The sequence below is a fragment of the Macaca thibetana genome, chromosome 17, assembly GCF_024542745.1.
Source record: "Macaca thibetana thibetana isolate TM-01 chromosome 17, ASM2454274v1, whole genome shotgun sequence".
In the NCBI taxonomy this organism is placed as follows: Eukaryota; Metazoa; Chordata; class Mammalia; order Primates; family Cercopithecidae; genus Macaca; species Macaca thibetana.
Window position 1 is genome coordinate 17,817,391 of NC_065594.1, and position 15,018 is coordinate 17,832,408.

Sequence of the window (15,018 nt, forward strand, 5' to 3'; positions counted from 1 at the left end):
CAGTATTATCAAATATGAAAACTCAAACACGTCAGTTTGAAAAAAGAAAAAAGCTGTATAAAACCAAAGTAAAAGTGCAAGACCAGAGACAATTTTAATAACACCTTTGTAAACTGAAATAAGCCCCAGAGCACCTGGGAACAATTTCTTCCGTTTCAGTCAAGGGTCGTAAAGGTATGCAGGTGAGGAAGAATAATTGCCCGGAAGGCCAAAGGAAAGCACCGTGTGTTGATGTAACAATGGTGCACCAAGTCCTTACATTTTAAAATAAGTAACTTTTCGGTATTTTTGTGCTTGAGATATTGTTAGGCTCAAGACTACCTTCCAGAATTATTGCTGTCTGGTTCACTCTGGGAGATGGGATCCACACAACAGCCTCAAAAAGCAGCAAAAACTTGGAAAGCGGGAGAAAAAAATTTGAACCTCAAGTTATTGACGGCCAGTTCCTAAGAACGTGACTCTAAACTTAATGCCACACTTAACATCAGGACACGAATTTTGCATGGCCAACGCAACAAATACACTCTACCTTATGCTTAGATTTGAAAACCCCATCATAATAACTACCATAAAAGAAACTTTCTGCGTATTACCTCTAGTTTTCAGTCACTCGTGTGTTACTGAAAGATGAGGCAATAAACTCAAAAATACTAAGCCACTTGCCCCAAAGTACAGAGCTATTAAGGATTTGTAAAGCAGGCTTTGGAACGGAGGGCCGTCTGAGTATCATTCCCGCGACACCGCGCTGAGTCTCAAATTCGGCGTTAACGTAACTTAATTTCTATCTGTATTGGAAACGTATCAAGATACAAACTCCTCCATTACACGTGAGAATTCAAACCAATTTGGCAATCCTAGGATCCTCATGCTGCACAATCTGCACACAGTACCTCAAAGAGAGTCTAAACCACGAGAAGTCATCTCATAAAATAATTCCTGGAATCGAGTGTAATTACCTTTCTAATTTCATCCAGCACCATTTCAAAGGACTTTTTATCCATCTTGACTACTACCCCGACGTGGTTTTAACAGTTATACTTGCAATTACAAGACGTTCATCCCTGGTCAGCTCCGCCGATAGTAAAAATATTTATAGCTGAGGAGGAAAAAGACTCCACGAGCAAGAGAGGATGCGAAGAGGTAGAGAGTATTGCAAACTTCGCAAAAAAAAAAATTCTAAAAACTGAGATTCAGAAAAACTTTTTTTATTAAAAAGAAAAAACACTCCAGTCAGGCTTCCCCAGCTTATTCACACAATGCTTCAGGGCACCTCGGGCAAGAGCCAGGTCCCCTGAGTTCTGCAGAAAAACCCGGGCTCCGCGGCGGGGCTGAGTGCCGTTTCCCTGCAGCTGAGGGCCAGGTGCAGCCACAGGTAGCTCTTGAAGCCGCTTGCCCAGGTGGAGCGGCCGGCAGAGCAGAAACACCTGCACTCGGAGTCCACGGGCGGCGGGGAGGGAGGCGCCGGTCTCTCGACCCGCACCTGCGCCTCGGCCGCCGGCCGCGACCCTCACCGCCGCGAACCCGGACGCATGGTCCGGCTCGCGCTCATCCCCAGCCGCTGCGCTCGACTCCTGGGTACCTCGGCCCTGGCAGCAGGCGGGCCGGCAGGCTCTTTGTTACCAGCTGCTGCGGCTTCCGGGAGCGGGCCGGCGGCTGGAGAGCACCGGGAGCCGGGCGAAGAGGGGCACGGCCTCGCATAGGGGGACTCCGGAAAAACGCAGCCCCAGCAGCGCCAGGCGCCCTGCCTGGTTACCCCTACAGCCCCCACCAGCTCATGGGGACCTACTATAAAGCCAGTCGCGCCCAAGTAAACTCAACACTGCGCCGCCAGCTTGGGCCCCTCTTTCCTGAAAGCCAGAGGTGGGGTCCTGGTGTGGGAACATAGGCATCCATAGCGGATGCCTGGATGGTAGGAATAGGATGTGGCAAAAATCCTTCCCGAAGCCTAGCTGTCATTATTTTAAATGTTATCCCCACCATACCTCGTGTTTGAGTGTGCGACCTTTTGATTTTGCCGTCTGAATTAAAAAGAATAAAAGGCGAGCGATTAAGGCATATCTACGGGCGCCCATACTTTGGTGGCCACGGGAAGTCACCGGCGAGGACTGGCCTGAGGGCGGGAAAGGGTGGTCACTGGGTGAGCCCGAAGCACCTGACATAAGGGCGGGGACCCCGAAATGCACACGAAGTCCGGAACTGGTCTTCTTTGATTTTCATTCGCCCTAGTCTCTGTTCCCTTTCGTACTCAAAGCTCGTGCCTCCAGGGAGGGGAAACCGGAGATAGGGTCTTCGGGCCCCGGGCAGACCCTCTGTGCCGCTACACACCGTTCGGGCCTGAGGCTGTCAGGTCCTCCCCCAGACACCTGCGGACCCTCCCTCGCCTGGCTTCCCGTCTGGTCATGGCGAGATTCTGGGTCTGCGTAGCCGGTGCTGGCGTCTTTCTTGCATTTCTGGTTTTGCATTCGCGTTTTTGTGGCTCTCCAGTGAGTTGGGTAGTGAGGAAATGACTGTCGGGTGTGCGGATAGCCCTGTTGGGAGGCGTCGCCACGGTCGTGGGATGGAGGTGGCAGGCCCTGGTTCCCTCAGTAGCTTGTCTCAAAGCTTGCACCTGGGTCCGAACTGCCTTGACTGTTATAAAATTTGAGTTTAAAAATCTGTGTATCTTACATCGCCATTTTCCTCTTTCCCAACTCCTACTACACCCTCAAATAATTTGCAGACTTCTATTGTGGTCGTGTTGGTCTTCAGGCACATAAGCCCATTTCTTTGGAATTGTTTCAGTCCAGCAAACTTCTAGTTGTCAAGGCATGCTTAACAATAAGCCCTGTTACCATCCGCCCCCCCCCTTTTTTTCTTCCCTAGAGGGTAAACTAAATCTGAATTGTCTGATTTTATTTAAGGTTTTGAGGAACTTTACTTTTGCAGTTTCCTGGAGAACTGAGAAAAGTCTTTACCGGCTGGATGTGGATTGGCCTAAGCACCCAGAATATTTTACCGGAACAACATTTTGTGTTGCAGTTGACTCCCTCAACGGATTGGTTTACATAGGTCAAGTAAGTAAAATAGAGAGTTAAAAAAATTAGGAACACGAAACAACAACCTTCCTCTCTTGCTGTAGTAACTGACCATATGCGTTTATATCATGCTAATTGTGCAATTTATTTTTGAGTTGGTTTCAAGTATTTTGGTTTCGAATGTGAAAGATATGTTAGATTTTGAAAGTGGTTTTTGAAATATTAGTAAAATTCTCAGTTATTTTTTTTTTCTTCGCCAAGATACAGATTACCTTTCCTTAAAACTGATCCTAGTTATTTTTTGTATACCTTCAGAGAGGGGATAACATCCCAAAGATATTAGTGTTCACAGAGGATGGATATTTTCTACGAGCCTGGAATTATACAGTTGACACACCTCATGGTATATTTGCAGCCAGTACTCTATATGAACAATCCATCTGGATCACGGATGTAGGAAGTGGTATGTATACTAATATCTATTAAATTATCTTACTGGAAATCGCATCTTTGCACATGTCCTTGTTTGTGTTGTTTAAAATCAGAGTTGCTGAATCTAATTGTAATTTCTTTAACGATTCATGAAATCACATTTTTTTTTTTTTTGAGACGGAGTCTGGCTCTGTCGTCCAGGCTGAAGTGCAGTGGCCGGATCTCAGCTCACTGCAAGCTCCGCCTCCCGGGTTTACGCCATTCTCCGGCCTCAGCCTCCCGAGTAGCTGGGACTACAGGCGCCCGCCACCTCGCCCGGCTAGTTTTTGTGTTTTTTAGTAGAGACGGGGTTTCACCGTGTTAGCCAGGATGGTCTTGATCTCCTGACCTCGTGATTCGCCCGTCTCGGCCTCCCAAAGTGCTGGGATTACAGGCTTGAGCCACCGCGCCCGGCCGAAATCACATGTTTTTAACAAACTTTATATTATGCTTCTGTGGAATTAAGAAATTTGACAAGGAGCCTGTTAATATAATCTTTCCTTGAACTTGTCTAGGGACTTTTCCTCTTTAAAGCATCAGTTGCTCTTCTCAGATTAAATAACTAAACTGAAGCCAAATAAAGTGGCAGTCTCTAAAAGCAATGACTGGAATCCTTGACTCTTATTTTCCTTTTCCAGTTCTCTTTCATAAAAGATTGTGAAATCGTAACTGTTTGGTTGCTCAAAGTGCAAAGATTGCAGAAATTGGTGTTAATGTTTTTGAAATTCTACTGACTGAAGTATGTCTGAAATCTTCCTGCCATCAAATATTTTTAGTACAAAAAAGCTGAAAAATAAAGTGAGCACAGCTGAATGGCAGCTATGGAGAAAGTTTTCAGAGAAACAATTCACCTGTGGCTGTAGCTTAAAGCAATACCTGAGATGTCCTGGCATTACCCTAGGAATTCAGGAAGAAATGGGATTATAAAGACATTATTTCTGGCATTCCTTGGCTCAGTTGTGTTCTTGAATTCAGGGACATCCTGGTGCTACAGTCCTGGCTGATTCAGATACCATTTTTTAGAGATAATGAGTTCTCAGTTTCTGTAAGTAGTGCCATTATCGCAGTTGTTTTCAGAACCCATAAGATTTCTGGGCCTCAGCTGATGGCCTGTTTATTTCATGCTGTGTTTTACATAGTAAGATTCTGGTTCAACCAAAAAAAATCTATAGATTATCACTGAGTGAATTGTAATACTGTAATGAGGGTCTATTTTCACTTTTTTCCTGAAGATCCACTGTTAAAGACCATTACTTTTAGTTTTTTATTCATGTGATTTTTAAAAATAAGACTTCATTGATTCCCAGAAATAAAAAGAGCACAGATGATCTCTTCATTTTTTCCATTACAGCTAATTTTCTACCCAGAGATCTGAAGACGGTTTTATGTTCCTACTTCCCAAAGGAATAAATTTCCTCTAATGAAAAATATGGCTACAAATTAGCCTTTTTTTAAAAAAAAAATTTTATTGGTAGTCTTTTTTGCTAGTTTTTAGAAACTTGGAGGCTTATGTGTTTTTTACTGCTATAAACTTTAGCTCAACTGTCCAAAAGTATAATAATAAATAAATAATTTAACATAGAATTGTAATGTAAGCTGATTCACTTTCTTTCTGGTAAGCTCAATGTATCCGGTTTGTCTTTTGAATACCTATCAATTAATTGGGTATATGTACCTTCAAATTGATTTCTGTTAACTGCTTTATGATATTCCCTTATTGATAGTCTGCTTTATGCTCTTGCTTGTTAATTTTAACTTAAAGAAATTTTAACGTGAGAAAATAAGATACTCATGATTTACAAAGATTATTTTCTTCTTAGCAAAGAAAAGTTGAGGGGTTGCATTTTGAATGTCTCCACAAGGTGAAAATGCAGTTAAAAAAAAAAAAAAATTCTGTACCATAGAGAATGTTTTTGTTGACTGACTGAAATTTAAGATCTGTATGTGAATGATTGAAGTAACAGTTTCAAATATAAGTTGTTCCCTTTACATTTTCTTCTTGATTTCCTTTCATAAGCAATGCTTATTCAAGGTCAAAAGATTAAAAAAGAAAATGCTGCCCCAATACTTTGTTAACATTCTGAGTTTCCTGTATAATGAGTCAATTATGGGGATGTTATTCATTTGAGTTTAGAATCCACTTATTTTGTACTAATGGAGATTTTAATTCGTGATCAAATGTGGCTATAATTTACAAAGAAGCTATAGTGCTTATTAGTTATATGTAATTTCCTAAGTCTATCAACCATTTATTACTGTTTAATTCTATCAAAGTTTTGCTCTTAGCTTACTTGAAAAATCTGAATGTTTGTATAGTGGTTTTATTTGTGAGATGTACATATCTATCTTTATAGGATTCTTTGGTCATACTGTTAAAAAATACAGTTCTTTTGGTGATCTTGTTCAAGTCTTGGGTACTCCAGGCAAAAAAGGCACTGGTTTGAATCCTTTGCAGTTTGATAACCCAGCAGAATTATATGTAGAGGACACAGGAGATATTTACATTGTGGATGGAGATGGAGGATTGAATAACAGATTGATCAAACTGTCCCAAGGTACATGACTTAATTGTTTATGGTATTATAAAAATATTATAAATTGGATTGAATTTGTTTGATACTTGGTATAATGTTTTAAGTGTTGTGTATGAAGCAGTGTGTAAAGAGCTAAGTGTATTACTGCCAGAAAACTGAAAAACAGATGTATGATTGCCCACAATAAATGATCCTGATAACAGGCCGACTTTCTTCACCAAAGGCCAGGAGATTCCTCCAAAAGTACCTGGCAACAGTATGAGAATTTCTAGTGGGCTCAGGAGATAAGTGTGTAGAAATTAGAAACCTAGAAGTCCAGAGTCAGGTATCCTACAGGCTGATTAATCTGCAAGCATTTTATTGAGTGACCTTTCTCTGTCCTCTCTAGTATAAGGAGGTGCAGATCTGTTATGTATGAAACAATGCAATGTGGTTTATGGTATTGATTCTTAAAGCAAAATCGACTTAGGAGGAGAAACTAAATTGCCTGGAGAAATAGAACCAGATGTCATGAAGGAAGTAGTTATTGAACTAAACTGGTTTTGGTGGGAGGAGAAGGGAGGATGGATGGAACATTCATGGAGGGTTTATCATGCATGGTCTACAGGCCGTTATTAGCAGGAAAGAAGGTGAAGATGCACTTTTTCAGCAGCATAAAATACAATTTGGGATGTTTTTGAAGTCTTATTTAAGGATTATTAAAGCCATGTTTTTGCCTGTAAAGTTTTTGAGGTTTTCTTAGTAGGAAAGTGATGTTACAGCAGCAGGTTTTATAAGACATTCTTTTAGGATCTATTTCAAGTGAGCTCTGTCATTTGGAGGCTGTGTAGTCAATTTATCATTTAGTAACTGAATTTGGTTGATAACAGTTAAAAGGGACGTATAGGGTAAGGATAAAGCAAGAATCCAAAAATTTCAATGAAAGAAACAACAAAATCTAGGAGACAGATTGAATATGGGTATATTAGTTTCCTGTGGTTGCCATAGCAAATTGCCACAAACTGCATGGCTTTAAACAACATAAATTTATTCTCACAGTTTTGGAATCCAGAAGTCAGAAATCTGGTAGGCCGTGCTCATTCTAAAGGCCCTGCCTTGCCGATTCTAGTTTCTGGTGGCCCAAGCATTCCTTGGCTTGTGGCAGCATAACTTTGATGTCTGTCTCCATATTCACATGGCAGCCCCTTCTTCTCTGTGTGGTTTTGTGCCTCCAGTCTTTCCCTTCTTTCTCTGAATAAGGATTTAGGGACCACCCTAAATCTAGGGTGATCTCGTGAGATCCCTAATTTAATTTTATCTGCAAAAACTATTTCCAAATAGCATCACATTCCCAGGTATCAGGAGTTAGGACTTGGACATGTTTTTAAAGGACTACAGTTGAACCCACCATAGTGGATAATAAAGGAGATAGATGGTAAAATCATAATGTGAATTTTTTTTTTTTTTTTTTTTTTGAGACGGAGTCTCTCTCTGCTGCCCAGGCTGGAGTGCAGTGGCGTGATCTCGGCTAACTGCAAGCTCCGCCTCCCGGGTTCAGGCCATTCTCCTGCTTCAGCCTCTTGAGTAGCTGGGACTACAGGTGACCCCACCACGCCCGGCTAATTTTTTGAATTTTTTTAGTAGAGTTGGGTTTTCACCGTGTTAGCCAGGATGGTCTCGATCTCCTGACCTCGTGATCCACCCACTTCGGCCTCCCAAAGTGCTGGGATTACAGGCGTGAGCCACCACGCCCGGCCCATAATGTGAATTTCTAAGGTCTGTGGAATACTAATATCAAGTAACAGATAAGTTGGGAAGGGGAACCAGTTTTAGGGAGAGGATGGCATAAACCCTAAACTGATTTTGAAGCAGTCATGAAAAATTCAAGTGGAGATAATGATTAAAGAAGTAGATTAATTGCCTAAAGCAGAGAAGGAACTTTAAAAAAATTAATTGTAAGAGATGGGCAAGTGGGCGTATAGACAGGAAAGCTGAGAAAGCATAGTCAAGTGAACCAGCGGTGTAATTAAATAGTTCTTTGTAACCTGTTTCATAAAATATGCAAATGCATGAGACATTCTATATGTTGTTCTGACTATATATTTTTATCATTTATAGATTTCATGATCCTTTGGCTGCATGGAGAAAATGGGACAGGGCCTGCTAAGTTCAACATACCTCACAGTGTTACACTTGATTCAGCTGGTCGGGTAAAAAATACAGTGTCATTGTATCTGGGACTATGCATCTGAATATGTTTGTGCATGTGTCTGTGTCTGTGTCTGGGCATGTATATATAGATTGTGGTATACATGTGTGTCTGGGCATGTGGAGACGTGTGTTAGTGGGTATGTCTGGGTAATTACTCTGGGGCTGGGTGTGCACACATACTTCCTTACAAATGTTTGAGTCGTATAGTGAGGGGGTTCCCCAAATATTTAGAAATGAGCACAATGGATTTCCTGTACCATTTAAAAGGATAGAAGGAACAAATAATGGATCTGAACATAAAGTTGCCTGAAAGAGAAAGTTGCCTGCTTACTGGGAAAACTCCGCTAAAAGTGTTTGCATATCTTTTCAATTCTCAAGAAAAAAAGTGCTGATCTAAAGTGGAGTGGGAGAGGTTAATCTTGGAAGTTTGAAAAAGAGTCACCTAGGCAAACTCTTGTTCTCACTAGCTCCACTTTGTTTAGGGAACAGAAAGCTTTAGCCAACAAATTTCAATCAATTTCTCTCTTTTCTGCCCTACTCACTACTATCTCTTTTGCCTTGACTCAACTTCTAAGCATAGATCTGACTTCTTTGAGGTTACCTTTTCACAACAAAACCCCCACCAAAAAATTTGTATATTAGTTTCTCCTCCTTTTCCCATAGCAGCCTGTACTTCCTATCATAGTAACTACCATGCTATATTATAATCATTTGTCTGTCTCCCCTAATAGATGTTAGGCTGTTGAGAGTGCTTACTGAATCTCTTTTGCTTTATTTCTTAGTGCCTAGTATATCGTAGTCATATTTATTTATTAAATGACTAAATGTCTTGACACACAATGGATACATTAGGCTGCTTGCCTTCATACCATTAGGCATTTAATCCATTTCTACTGGATTAGCAGATTCAGTGATCAGCAAACAAACTTCTAATTATGACTTGGCTTCCTAATCATAATTGATTGACAAAAATGAGAATGTTTTGATCATTAAATCTTCTGATCTGCCATAAGACGTTAATCAACCATGTGAACTTTGTATGTAAATTGGGAACTGGAAAGTTTAAATTAAACTTTTGCACATTATCCTTCTGAGCTTGGGTGACTCATTGTGTGCTAAGAAAAAAAAAATCAAATTTCAGAGCCTGGGAAACCTTGACCCAGGTAAATTCATCATGGTGAGGAACACCCTTCTAAAAGGCCTTGGAAATCATCTGATGGGGGTACTCTGGCATTCCTGAATGATAAAGAGTGTCAATTATACACAATTGTTTTATAACAATAGCAATTCTGTTCTGAGTATTTTACATAATTAACTCATTTAATCATCACCAGGACCGTCTATGAAAGATTAGTCAGTTCCAGACTTCTTGTTATGTGTTAAACAGGAGTTCCCATAATCAAAATTCACTGAATGTTGAGCAGGAAAGATAATACTACAATCTAAAGTATCATTCCATCCTAGGGTGTAAACTGTACTTCTTCCTTGGTCATTTGTCTGGGATACTAATCTCAAAATCTTTAAGAAAACCCATCCTTAGTAAAGGATCATAGATCAGGAAAAGACCTTGAGAAATTGCTTTATTTTGGCATTAATAAAGTTTCTTAAATGGTATAGTGAGTTTTGATTTGTTTCTGATTGGAGATGAATTCAATGGCTACCAAAATTCGCACACACTGATGAAGTTGTAGTCAGGGTTACTGGTGAAGAAATAATCTCTCAATCCACAAACCCAAGAAATCCAAAGGACCAAAAGCAGGGAGGTAGAAGTAAATGGGACTGACCCACTCCCAGTGCATTATTTCATACCTCTCTACAACCCTGGCCATAAGTCATCAAAAACCATTTCCCTTTATGCTTTAAGTTGCATGCCTGTAGCCATGAAATATTTAGAATGCGTCTCACTTCTTGTCTTATAACAAGTTCCTTAATAACCCATTACAGTGTATAACAAACCTAAATTAAACCTATTACCGTTCTTTATGTGTTGCTAAAATATCTCAAGCTTCTTTAGTTGGTTCAGCACTCTGTACATACCTTGGTAATAGCAGATATGGGTTTAATGATACTGCAATATGAATGAATACCTCACATCCTGCTATCTTGAGCTCTCGAGAAGTAAGGCTGCTTTTCTTTGTCACATTGCCTGGCCCAGGAGCTGACAAGCCAGTAGCACTCATTGAAAAATGAATGCTTGTTAAAGGAATGAATGAATGTTGTCACTTTTCATTATCTACTGATCCCCTGCATTATGGTAGAGTACTCCAGCTTTTTAGTTATTCACACATTTAGAACAGTAGACAGAGTATTATAAGCTTTGGGTTAAGACAGCTTTGAGTTGTGCCTCTCCCACTTGTAAGCTCACTTCAGAGAAGGTAACCTTTCTGAACTTTAGTTTTTCCTCATCTGAAAATGGGACTTATACTACCTTCTTTGGAATCCTCTTAAGTGAGATATTGTATGTGAAACTAATGAAAATAAATGTTCTTTTCCCTTTCTTTTTCTCATATTATGGATATTTTTCAATGGACTTTTTTTGTGTGTTTCTCAGGTGTGGGTTGCTGACCGAGGAAATAAAAGAATCCAAGTATTTGATAAAGACACTGGGGAGTGGTTAGGAGCATGGAATAATTGTTTCACAGAAGAGGGACCTTCTTCAGTCAGGTAATTGTTTCATTTTATTGCCAAATGCTTGTTTTAGTTAGTGTACATATCTCACTTCTCTGAATAGCTAGCTGAAAGTTTAAAATGTTTATTGTTAATTTTGAATCAGGGGAAAATAGAAATATACAGAGAAAGTTGATATCCGAGATTTTCAGATCCCAGATAAAGTGAACACAAGAAATAACATGCTAGACCTCTCCTCTAGCCTTTACTTGGTAAATTTTTAAACACAGGACAAAAATCAAAACCAGCCTAACGTCAGTTCTTCATTAGTTTCATTTTGTGGACTATGATATTGATACTTTTGAAAACTTTAAGCTAATCTTTGGCTTTGCTTACCATCATGGACATCTTATTCCCTCATAAACAGAATTAGATTAAATTAAAATTCTCCTTAAAAGATTCATTCAGCAAGTAGATGCCTACTGTTGTTTGGCACAGTAGGGGATTAAAATGTTGAAAAAAAATAACCCCTTATGTTTATTTCACAGACATTTATTATGTTAAATGTCTTTCTCCTTAGATTTACTCCTGATGGGAAGTACTTGATTGTGGCCCAGCTGAATCTTAGCAGGCTCTCAGTTGTAGCGGCACCCCCAGTGGGAAGCATTGGGGAGTGTTCTGTGATCAGCACAATCCAACTAGCAGATCAAGTTTTGCCACATCTCCTGGAAGTCGACAGAAAGACTGGAGCGGTCTATGTAGCAGAAATTGGAGCAAAACAAGTACAAAAATATGTCCCTTTGAATAGCTATGTTCCTGCATTTGGTTCATAATGTTTCTTTCCTGCAAATATTTCAAGTGGCAGTTAAGATTCTCAAATTCACTAAGTGCTTAAAAATGATGTTCAAGCACAAGAATTTACTTTTCTAGTATAAAAGATCTAGTATCAGAAAGATTTGTTTTTATATCATTAAGAATCATATATTTTGTTGCCCTCTTGGGACTTAAGTTTTATTTGTAAGTGTATAAGGACATGTTAATGAAAGGAATGTAACTAAAAAATGAAGTTGGGAAGAGGGACTAAGGTCGCAACCTCATTATTTGCCCGGGTAGACTGATTGTCCCTGGGTAAAAAAAATGGGAATAAAAATGAGCTTGCAGGATAATTTATTAAATTTCATATGAAGAACTCCAGACCTCCAGATCATGCAACTAACATAAAATGAGTTGCTTGAAAGATTGTAAATAGGATGAACTATTGATTAATTTGAGTACCCACAGAGTGCTGTGTCTTGACCACGTAAAAATGAAGAAGCAGGGTTGCCTTTTGAGTAGCTTCCAGTCCAGTGGGGAGACAAGTGGGCCAACAGTCACAACACAGCAAAAGCGACCTTGGAGCACAGTGGGACTTTTGGAGTAGGAGCGCTGCATTTGACTGAGGGAATCGTGGATACTTCGCAGGAGAAGTGAATTTGAGCTCAGACTTGAAAACGGGAAGAGCTTACCAAGGGACAAGGAGGAGAAAACAATAATTTCCATGTAAAGAAGGTATAAAAAGTTAGAAACGTACTGTAAAGTTTGGTAGGCTTTAAGCTTGTTTTAAAGCCCAACTTGGCTTTTGTCCATTACCTATAAGATACTTAACGTCAATCAGCCTTTAAATGTTGGAATAAAATGGCTGGCATCTAAGCACTTTACTAAAAGAGGTTTTTACAAATAACCAAGGATTGTAGAGCTTCCTTCTCTTTTTTTTTTTTCTTTTTCTTTCTTTCTTTTTTTGTTTTACATGAACTCAACTTATTCCTAACATTTGTCTACCTCAAAGAAATTTCAAGATTATTCAGAGAACATAGATATGTGCCAAATCCTTTGAGCTGTTAAGATGGATAATTTCCTGCTTTCCTCCTTCTACATCTTCTCCTCCCACCCCCTCCTTTGGTCTGAATATTGGCTTCCCAACTAAGACCTTTTTTTTTCAGTTTGTTTTAGCTTATTATAGGTTTTGGAGGAACTTTGCCATTTTATAATCTTTCAAATCATTCTTCCCTCTTCCTCGCATCAGCTTCCTCTTTTCCCAGTGTTTTACTGTAAATTGTGTAGCATATGACAGATCTTGAGCTGACTTTGCTCTTCACCTGTTACGGCTGGAGTATTTTCCAGACCTGAAGGGACTCACACTTGTTTTGATGCTTGGATCACATCTCCGTGTGGTTAAGAAGGTAAATCTACCAACAGGAAGCCCTGTACTCTGTATTCTAAGGCCTTTGATAAATGTCTTTGTGCCACTGATCAGACTGTATGACCCTAAACAAGTCACCTTAGTTTTCAGTGAAATGGGAACATCATTGTCTCCTCTTTCATGAATGCTGTGAGAATTAGATGTGCAACAGATACCCTTTGAAATCTATACCTCTGGATACATTAGAGGCATTTTATTAACAAAGGCCCTTCTAAATGTGCTATATATCTGACAATAGCTATCAGATTTGTCTTAATTTTGTGTTTATAGCATTTATCAAAACATATCCTCATAGACTTTATGCAGATTAGCTAATATGGTCAATTGATTTGGATAAAAGAAAGTAATTTCAGGGTTTGTTTTTAAGCCAGGACAAGAAGTGCAAGTGCCTCTTTGAAGTAATTTAGGCTAGGTAAACTGATTTTGAAATTTCGAAATGTTTTGTTTTACTTTGTTTTATGAAGCCAGGACAAGAAGTGCAAATGCCTCTTTGAAGCAGTTTAGGCTAGGTAAACTGATTTTGCCAATTCAAAATGTTTTATTTTACTTTGTTTTATATCAGAGTCTTATAAAACCTGCTGCAAATGTTTCTGAATATCTTTGTAAAAGTGTTTATTAGTATACCTGTGATTATAGTACTTCACTTTTTTCATTTGGATTAATTAGTTAAATGAATGAGAAATGTGTTATGTTTTCTACTAAAAAGTATAAATTAAAATTTTGGCAAGAAAAGGCAATATTATCTGGCTCCACAATTAAAGTTTGATTTTATTTTCACAAAAGCAGTCTATAACTCTTTATTCATTTAAAGAATTTCAACAATTATGAAATCACAAGTTGATGCTGAAAGAATATCCTGCTTTTCACACATTAGGGTGTAAGCTGATGTGCATAAATATGACTAGAAGTTGCTTACAACATTTAAAGAATGTAGCTTGTTTTGAGGTGGTGGGCGGGTACAACTGACAGTACTAACTAGCTAATTGTCTACATTTCTGCATTAAAAGTGGAACATCTTTATACTTCTACTTTTTAGGTCTATTCTTGGAGTAGGGGAGGGGAGAAAGTGTTCTAAACCAGAAAACCAAAGACTGTAGACTTAGCTATGTCTTTCCTTACCTGTACCATCAGATTCGGTCTTTCAAGTGGAATATTTATCAAGCAGAGAAAACTTGGATGAAATCTGATGGCGAACAAAGATTTACCATAAACTATTATTATTATCATTATTATTATTTTGAGACAGAGTCTCGCTCTGTCGCCCAGGCTGGAGTGCAGTGGCGTGATCTCACTGCAAGCTTCGCCTTCCGGGTTCACGCCATTCTCCTGCCTCAGCCTCCCGAGTGGCTGGGACTATAGGTGCCCGCCACCACGCCCGCCTAATTTTTTTTATTTTTTATTTTTAGTAGAGACGGTGTTTCACCGTGTTAGCCAGGATGGTCTCGATCTCCTGACCTCATGATCCGTCTGCTTCGGCCTCCCAAACTGCTGGGATTATGTTCTTAGGTCACTTAACAGATTAAAAGACTGCTTCAAGCAATGTAGTGTAAGGCTAAGGCAGTCAAGTCCTAACTTGTTTTGCCTTTGCTGGTTTTAAGCACTTCTGCATTTGAAGACAGGACAGATTGGATGGTCAGCACTAAAATGGAAACTCTCCAAGTTTTGCTTTTTAGGCTCACCAAAATAAATGAGAGTTTTTAAAAGTCCTAAATGTATTACTTTAATTTGTTGCATTATCTGCTATATATTTTCAGCAACAATAAAAAAATCAAATTAATCAGCTTTATTGATTCAGTAAAAAGTTTTGAGACAACAAACATATAAAGGCACTCAGGCAGGTATCCTCTGCTCTAATAGTTCCCTACCTGGATGGGAAAACAAGCTACTTAAACCTTGTCTTTCAGTAGTTTTAGGAGGTACCATTTTTGGCACTTGCGTTATGTTACATTCTTGATACACAAGA

At 39.3% G+C, this 15,018-nt stretch overlaps 2 protein-coding genes across 3 annotated transcripts in view; one reads left to right on the plus strand and one right to left on the minus strand.

Annotated features, from left to right (window-relative positions):
* Positions 1 to 1,605, minus strand: part of PROSER1 (proline and serine rich 1) — a 28,577-nt gene extending 26,972 nt beyond the window's left edge. Inside the window, exon 1 of one of the 2 annotated variants that reach the window (XM_050766110.1) lies at positions 957 to 1,605. In XM_050766110.1, the coding sequence (XP_050622067.1) occupies positions 957 to 1,001 (45 nt within the window). In that variant the 5' untranslated portion in view covers positions 1,002 to 1,605. The remainder of the gene's footprint in view (positions 1 to 956) is intronic. The other variant, XM_050766108.1, reaches the window with a different exon arrangement.
* Positions 1,606 to 2,077: 472 nt separating this feature from the next.
* NHLRC3 (NHL repeat containing 3) lies at positions 2,078 to 13,832 on the plus strand. Its single transcript, XM_050766141.1, has 7 exons — positions 2,078 to 2,483; positions 2,901 to 3,053; positions 3,330 to 3,477; positions 5,840 to 6,040; positions 8,117 to 8,208; positions 10,761 to 10,873; positions 11,397 to 13,832. Exons 1-7 carry the CDS (start codon positions 2,400 to 2,402, stop codon positions 11,647 to 11,649), a joined length of 1,044 nt encoding a protein of 347 aa, XP_050622098.1. The 5' UTR covers positions 2,078 to 2,399; the 3' UTR covers positions 11,650 to 13,832.
* Positions 13,833 to 15,018: the final 1,186 nt, after the last annotated feature.

Excerpts from the sequence above, each read along its gene's own strand:
- NHLRC3 (XM_050766141.1), top strand. The coding sequence starts at position 2,400 with ATGGCGAGATTCTGGGTCTGCGTAGCCGGTGCTGGCGTCTTTCTTGCA. Across the intron at positions 3,478-5,839 it reads GATCACGGATGTAGGAAGTG|GATTCTTTGGTCATACTGTT; the intron begins GTATGTATACTA and ends CTATCTTTATAG. Across the intron at positions 10,874-11,396 it reads GAGGGACCTTCTTCAGTCAG|ATTTACTCCTGATGGGAAGT; the intron begins GTAATTGTTTCA and ends CTTTCTCCTTAG.